An 8487-nucleotide genomic window follows, 5' to 3' on the forward strand; every position below is an offset into this window, starting at 1 on the left:
CATAGCTCCAAACAAATATAAATTTGAGAGAGACGGATGGCCTCCCAACTGACTCAACGTCAGTTCCAAAGGTGGACCAAATTGATCCCTTGATCTCAACTTTAAGGTTTGTAGGTTGCCAAGTTGTGAGATGCAGTGGACTATTTTCTCCACTGATGATTTTGAACGGCATGTCAGTCCCAATTTCCTAAGGCCAGTGAACTTGTCTAAGCCGTACTTTTTGGGGTCCTTAGAATCAATAAGGAGCCCCGTTACCGACTGGAGGACGATTGAAGGCTCTTTCGGTGGCTTCCGAATCGACACCTCATTCATATAGAGATGTCGCAGGTTCTTTGCCTTCCAGATTGAACTTGGCAGAGTGGTTATATTGGTATACTTCAAATCTAAAATCTCCAGGCACGGTAGATACCCAATAGATTCCGGACATGAGTCTAGACAAGTCCATCGGAAGCTTATGTACCTTAGATTCTGTAGCTCCCGAAGTTTACTAGGTGTCATAGGTTTGTAGACACCCTCTAGATCAAGCACCTTCAGCGGGGAAGAACCTGTCTCAGTGATTAGTTTTTTGGGCGACCTCGCAATTTCTCTGCTGGATCTATTTACTTTTTGATCGTTAAAAGAAACATACGAGCGAAGATGTTCAATATGAGATTCTACACTAGAATCGTTGCCAAATCGACGTGCAAGTCTCTGAATATTAAACATAATTGAGCCTTCAGATGTATCTGACTTCCCATGCGAGACATGAAGAAATCCTATATCCTCAGCTTTTGGCAAGTACACATCATAGAGATAACATGGCATAAGACATGTTTTGGGGGTTCCATCTGGCTTCCATCTTTGTATTTCGATCATGTTTCTACGGACTAGTTCATCGAAATATTTCTTGGCCACATTGACATCGTTCGCCTCAGATGATATTGGAACAAATCCCTCTGCAAGCCACAAGTGTAACAACCTCCGTATGGGGATCTCATACGCTTTAGGAAAAATAGTCAAATAAAGGAAACATGGTTTTAGTACACATGGTAGCTTATGATAGCTCCAGTCTACAATATTTGAGGGAGTTGATTGATCTTCACCGGCTACATGATTAATTACTTCTGCCCACTCACTTAATTGTATGGTTGACAACAGTCCTCCTAATAGGAGGATTGCTGCAGGAAAACCATTACATACCCTCAAAATTTTATCCATGAACTCGTTTAAGTCTGAATTATCTTCTCTGCCTGCCTTCTTCAAGAAAAACTCCCAACTTTTCTGAGGAGTCAACGGCGCCAGTTTCATCGGACTGCTCCATGGGTCAGCATCCATTGCTACATCAGAGAGGCGAGTTGTGAGGATGACCCTACTTCCATTCCTAGCGTCCGCAAATGAACGTGCGAGCATGTGCCAGATGTCAACCTGGAAGACATTATCCAAGACTACTAGAAATCTGTGCTTCATCAGACTCTCCACAAGCTTAGCAGTCAGTTTGGATTCGTCCCAAAGCTCAATGCCCTGCAATACGCAATCTGGAATCGTTCTTAATATGATAATCAAGAGATCCTTACATTCAAGATCTTTGGGAATATGAACCCAGGCACGGCACTGGAAATGCTGCCGAATGACTGGTTTATTATAAACAGTCCTTGCAAGAGCTGTCTTGCCAAGTTCTTTTTCACTAACCAGCGCAATTGCACGGAGACATTTCTCGTCGTCTTTGATAAGTCGTCGTACCAGTTCCTTTTCCTCTTCTTCACGTCCAGTGAGAACATACAGCTCTTGATCATATTGGAAGCCTGCTTGTTCCGACACAACAGTAATTGGATCAACGTTCTCGTTTGGCAGATCATGAGGGCCGAACTTGTAAAATTCAACGGATACTTTGCCGAAGCTCCTCCTGAACTCCTCCAGTAATTTTGTTTCAGTGACGCCCTTTCGTCTCCCTTGTACTGTAGTTAGGACACTTTCGGTGGTGTTGTCTGCGGAATAAATAGAGTCTAGCAGCCCCTTCAAATTTTCGGTGATGTTCGTTTGGTTTGGCTTCGTGAGGAAGCTAAAAATATGTCTTAGTTCATTGACTGCAGTGACCACTGCAGCTCTCAGTTCTGGAGGCCTTACTCTTTCATCGGCAATCTGCAGCTTCCGTAATTTCTCTAATAAAATTATGACAGGCACTTCAGCCACCATTGTTGCTCTCAGACTTATATCCTTTCCCACGGAGTCATCATGTGTTCTGACAATTCTCCATCCTCTTTTCTAGATCTCTCGTGAATTTAGTAAGTGGAAGGGAAACTCAGCTTCAGGCTCCAGCTCGGTTGGAGTTTATTGTGTTCCCTTCTTGCCCTTTAATTGAAGTTAGATTTTGTTCGTTGTGCTGTTCATTCAATACACTGGAAATAATGAATGAATGCGTGATCTACGTTTACCCAAAAAAAAAAAAGAAAAAAAAAGAAAAAAAGAAAAAGAACAAACAAACAAACATAATAAATACACTATTGGTCTTTATATTTTATTTTTACTATTTTTACTCTATAAACCAATTAATGCATGTTATTTTCGTTATTTCTATCTATCAACTGACAAAAATAACTAAGGTGATAGTTGGAGGAATTAACTTAAAAATATATATAATTGCACAATATATAATGCCACGTCAGTATATAAATTTAAAAAATTAATTTATTAATTTTAATTAAATAAAAAACAATAATAAAACCAAAAATCATTAAAATTAAGATCTAAAAATAATCTTGACTCTCTTTGGGAAGACATCACAAACTGGGTTCAAACTATTTTCTCTTCCATCTCACTTTGTTAAATTAGTTTTTCTTCTCTCTCTCTCTCTCATCCATGTCTCACTTTCTATCAAATTTTCTCATTCTCTCTCTCTCTCTCTCTCTCTCTCATTCGTGTTTCTCACTCGTGATAACTGGTGGTGCAATGGCTTGTGGTGGTTGAGATCAAGGTGGATGGGTTGAGATCGAGGTGGGGTGGATGGGTTGAGATCGGGGTGGGGTGGGTTGAGGTTGGTCTGGGGTGGGTGGGTTGAGATCGACTGGGGTGGATTGAGTCGGGGTGGTTGGGGTTGAGTTCGGGGTGGCTGGGTTTGAGGTTTGGTTGAGGTGGGTGGGTTGTGAGCCGACTGGGGTGGGTAGAGGTCGAGTTGGGTTTAGGTCAGGCTGGGGTGGGTGGGTTGAGACAGGCTAGGGTGGCTTGAGTCGAGGTGGCTGGGGTTGAGGTTGGGTTGGGGTGGGTGGGTTATGAGTCGACTGGGGTGGGTAGAGATCGAGGTGGCTGGGGTTGAGACTGAGTTGGGTTTGGTTGTGGCGGTTGGGATGGTGGGTTGTGGCAGCTGTGATGGTTTCTCGAATTTGTGGGTTAGTTTTTCGAATTTTTCTGGGTTTGAAATTTATGGGTTTGTTTCTGGGTTTGATGTTTGTATAGAGGGTTTGATTTTTCATGTGATGTTCTAGGTTTGGTAGAGATTGAGGGTTGGGTTTAGGTTTAGGTTTGTGTTCTTTGTGTTTTGAATCTTTGAAGGTCTTTGTATTTTGTAGATCTGTGCCCTTTGATTTTATGTGTTCCATGTTGGCATGTTCTTGATTTTTTTAATTTCCTTGGCATTTGATTCATGTTCTTGGGTTTGATTTTCTGGGTTTGTGTTGTTGTGTTCATAGGCATTTGATTTTGATTTTATTGTTTTTAATTTTCTTTCTTTTATTTAGTTAAAATTGACAAATTATTTAAAAAAATAGATGCTGATGTGGCATTTTTAATAATATTTTAATTCCTCTGACTGCCACCTTAGCTATTTCCATTGGTTAACTAACGGAAATGACGAAAATAACACACGTTAATTGGTTTAGGAACTAAAACTGGTAAAAATAAAATGTAGGGACTAAAATGGAAAAACGTCAAAATGCAGGAACTAAAAATGCATTTAAGCTAAAAAAAAAAGAAAAAAAAAAGAAAAAAAAAGAGGAGAATGCATGATCTATACTCTACGTAGAGCATCTCTAGTAGATTCTCCAAATTTTTATGCTATTTGGAAAATGAACAATGACTTTTACCTTTTAACTATTCATTTTTTCAAATCCACTTCCCAACAGATTCTCTATCTCATTTGAATATTATTTCTTCATTATTTCTTTAACCTTTCTTTATTCTTTTCTTAATATTTTTTTATTCTTTCTCAATTCATTCCCAACAGTTATATTTTTTAAAGGTGCGTTTGTTTTGGCTTCAAACCATTTTAGGAAATCATTTTACACCTCACCGTGTGTTTGGTTGCGCATGAAAAATAGAATTTTCTGAAAAAGCATTTCATTTGACCGTAAAATAAAGGCTTTGACCCGGAAATTGTTTTACGTTTCTATTTTCACTTCAAACCATTTCCGAACTCAGACACACAAAGAGAGAGAAAGAGAGAGAGTAGAGAGCCTTCGACTTCGCACAACCAAGCACACCGCCAAGATCGCACCACATGAAGCCTGCCGCCACTTGACCAGTCTCGTCCTCCTCTAGGTCAGATCATCTCCTCCTCTGGGTTGATCTCGTCTTCCACCACTCGCCGATCTATCTTCTCTCTTTGATCTTTGATTTTTTTTTTTTTTTTTTGGTTGTGGTGGTGTGGGTGGTGGCGTTTTGGTGGTTTCTGTGTTGTGTGGTGGTGGGTTTTGTGTGGATAGTGGTGGATTTTCTGTGGGTGTTGGTGGATTTTTTGTGGGTGCTAATGTGTGAGTGATGGTGGATTTTATGATATAAAATTTGTTTGGAAGTTGAGAAAATGTTAAAAATTTATAGGAAAATAGCATTTTTAGAATGTTACCAAACACTGAAAATTGTTTTCTAATATAATTTTTAAAATACAACCAAACACTAGAAAATATTTTCCTTTCTCGAAAATATTTTAACCTGAAAATATTTTACACCGGAAAATATTTTACATTGAAACAAACGCAGCCTAAATCTCCCAACAATAATATTTTCAAAGCTATACACACACAATTTGAATGAAAGACTGTATATGGGCAGCACGCGCACACACACACACACAGACAAAATGAGAGTCCCTATATATAGGCAGCATGCACGCACGCGCACACACACACACACAATCTAAACAAAAGCCTTGTATATGGAAAGCTTGAAATTTGAACAAAAGAACAAAAGCTTTATTACAATAAAGTTGAACACCACCATTTTTATTTATTTATTTATTTTTTTTATAGACTGCGATTTCATTAAAAGATTAAGAAGGACTACAAGCAAAGGCATCTCCCTTACAAACTGTGTCAAGCGAGGGGGGGGGGGGAGATTACCATCAGAAAAACAGAAGGGGAAAACAGAGTTTAAAGCAAATTTCACAGCTTCATATGCTGCAGAACAACATGAAATTACGCAACTTCATGTGCTGGCAAGATTACCATCACCTTGAATATACATATATAGTGCAATAGGGTCACATTGTAGCAAAACAAAATGAATAGTGCAACAAGATCATATTGCAGCAAAACAAAAATGAGTGACCCAATATACAAAACAAGTTTAAAGAGCTCTTTTAATCATATACAAAATAAGAGCATTGATGATGATAATAGTCTAAGAATAAGACCTTCGTTTTTCAAGGATTTCCACTTGGGATTGACGAATATATTCTTGCTGCACTAAAGACAACATACTTATATCCATCATCATAAGCTCTTCTTCCTTCAGCTTTTCCATTCTCAGTTTCTCCATTTCATTGTCCTCCTTCATTCTTGCTATTTCAAGTTTTTTATCCTTAAGTTGAATTCATACCATCTCATGCTCCTAGTCTACAAGACGTCCTTTCTCAATACAAGCCATTTCATCTCACTTATTTTTCTTCTTTCTTCCATCATGACATTCAATATGTCTTCTATATGTGAAGTCGTTCCTTCTCTAGACTTTTGTTTCTGTTAGGACATATGTGTTTCACATGTTAAGAACATATGTCTAGATTTTATGTAATTGGTTTATCCTTTAACAAAACGCACTTTACTTGTATTTGGGTAGATTTAGGATGTTTTAAATACTTTAAGAAACTTTGTTTCAAGATCACATATTGAAGCTTTCAAGTCTGTTCAAGAAAACAAGTTCAGAATGCAAAATCATTAAAGCTCGACAGCTGGTCAACAGCTGCATCTATTGAGCTTAAGGAAGCTGTTCTTCATTTGGTGTGCTCGACACCTGCTCAACAGTTGCTCGACACCTTCTATCTGTCGAGATTTAAGATTTTCAGAATTTCAATATGATTTTCTTGGGATCCGTGAATGTGTTTTTGGGCTTTCTTTTCTCCTAAACCTAGACATATAAAATGATTAGTATAAGGGCCGTTAAAGGGTTCACAAGTTGCACAAGCATTGAGCAAACTCTGTTCAAGCAAATTGTGACCAGAGACGAAGGTCTTGCACTAGTTCATCTCTTTCTCTTGAAGAAGTTGCTGTGTATGTGCACCGTAGGGTTTTGTGACCAAGTATCTTCTTGATCTTCATCGTGTGGATGAACTGAAGAACTTTGCAACCAACAACCTTCTTAATTGGTGATTGAAGTCGCGTACTGGGATCCGCGCAATTGGTTAGTCACGTACTGGGAGTCGTGCATCTAAAAGGGGAACTATCACTACAGAACAAGTCCAATTGGGTATTGGGGTAAGGGTTCAACTGTAGGTTGGTAAGGTACTTGGATTCCTTTACTTGTAACCGCTTGTTGTGATAATAGTGGAATTTCCGGAGTGGTGACTTGAAAATCACCCGATGGGGTTTTTGCCGTTAGGTTTTCCTCATTCATAAACAAATCACCGTGTTATTTATTTTCCGCTACATAATTTAGTTTGTTGGTAATTTGTTTGTACTACCATGCGTTTGCATGATAAATTGATTAATTAATAACTTGACTAATTAATTAATTAATTTCTATCACAAGGGGTCATTCAGTTTGTGGCCTATCAGTTTCTTCAATCTTTCTTTTTCGGCCTTCACCCCTGGTGGTCTCTCCAAGTTTACAATTGGAACCTGTGGAATATCATCATCCTCTAAACTTATTGACTCTAGATTAGAAGGTGAAAATGCCTCAAATCTCCCACTTTTTTTTGGTTGCTAATTGTTACCAATAGCCAACCATTTTGGTGAGTACTTTAATAAATTCCAGCAATGTTCATATTGAAATATGGTATGCTGCAATACTTCATAGAGCTCTTTTGCTGCATTAAGCTGAAAAATTAACAAATAATGTAAGGTTGAATTTAATCAACCATTTTATTGGCTTTATTCCGTGCCAAATTTGCTTGTATTTCAGCATTTAGTAACCCTGTATTTAGGTGGGTTTGATGTAAGGGTAGTGAGTGAGATAGAGTGTTGATTGCTCAAGAGTGTGCAAGAAAACAGAGACTCGCGGCTTGCTCTCGCGGGTGACTCGCGGCTACAAGCCGTCAAACGCAACACACGTGCCAAGCATGCCAGAATGTGAACAGTCATGCTAGCTGGAGCACTGCAGGACAAAACAGGACAACTGGCCATACGGTTATCTCGCGACTCAGTCAAGTCGCGAGGTCAAGCCGCGAGCCACCTCTGTTTTGTAAAACCTGATGTTTAACATTCCTCTCTCACTCCAGTATAAATACCTCTTATACCCACAAATGAAAGAGAGCTTCCAGAGAGAATTTTAAGAGAGAAACCCTAAAGAAAAATAAGATTAATTCACCAACAATCTATACATTAGAGTCTCTTTAAATTCCTCAACTCTCTTCCTCTCCATTGTCAAATCCTTAAGAGGCATTTTACCAAAACCTTGTTCTCACCTTATTCATCACTGTGAGATGGCTGTTTGGTTTGCTTGGAAGCAGTTAGGAAGGAACCAATCTACATTGGTTGATACTACGGTCTAGTAGCGGAATCCGGGAAGCTAGAAAAGAAAAAGGTTCGGCGCAACCTCGTTGGAGCAAGAAGCTTGAAGGGCTTAGGTGCACTGGGTAGATTAGGCTTGGAGGGTCTATTACTGTCCTTGTATCCCAACTACATTTTCTAGTGGATTGTTTACCGCTTGGAGGGCGGCGGAGAGGTTTTACGCCGAGGGCTTCGGTTTCCTCTTCGATAACACATCGCGTGTTATCTTTGTGTTTGCATCTTCCTTCCCTTTATCTTTGCCTTTTATTATCTGCTGTGGGTTATGATTTTAATTTGGTTTAGATAGTTTATCCAATTCTATATTAAAGCTTATGCTCATTTTCCGCACACTAGTTGTTTGACATAAAACTTGAATTGGTTAATTTGTAAATTGGGGGTCTAAACGTTTAAGGGTGTTTATACACAATTTTGAACTTTCAAATAATTTATAGTTACTATCTTGAAATAGTTGGAACAAATTAACAAATTAACACAAATTTCTTTATAAAATGTACCTTGTCTTCATTAGCCTTACCACTTTCATTCTTTGATTCAATTTGTGCCAAACACCCACAAAATTTATTGTGCAAAGTTGAAT

The 8487-nt window shown here is 38.7% G+C and overlaps 1 protein-coding gene across 1 annotated transcript; it reads right to left on the bottom strand.

Annotated features, from left to right (window-relative positions):
• Positions 1-304: 304 nt before the first annotated feature.
• On the bottom strand, positions 305-2172 carry LOC115986264 (putative disease resistance RPP13-like protein 3). The gene is made up of 2 exons (XM_031109109.1): positions 461-2172; positions 305-383 (listed from the first exon to the last, which is right to left on the bottom strand). Exons 1-2 carry the CDS (start codon positions 2170-2172, stop codon positions 305-307), a joined length of 1791 nt encoding a protein of 596 aa, XP_030964969.1.
• Between the last annotated feature and the right edge of the window lie 6315 nt (positions 2173-8487).

The sequence above is a fragment of the Quercus lobata genome, chromosome 4, assembly GCF_001633185.2.
Source record: "Quercus lobata isolate SW786 chromosome 4, ValleyOak3.0 Primary Assembly, whole genome shotgun sequence".
In the NCBI taxonomy this organism is placed as follows: Eukaryota; Viridiplantae; Streptophyta; class Magnoliopsida; order Fagales; family Fagaceae; genus Quercus; species Quercus lobata.

What these genes read in the sequence shown, in the direction of transcription:
- LOC115986264 (XM_031109109.1), bottom strand. Translation starts at nt 2,172, where the DNA reads ATGGTGGCTGAAGTGCCTGTCATAATTTTATTAGAGAAATTACGGAAG. An exon ending in CGGGAGCTACAGAATCTAAG is followed by an intron (nt 384 to 460) that starts GTACATAAGCTT and finishes TGGAGATTTTAG; the next exon opens with ATTTGAAGTATACCAATATA.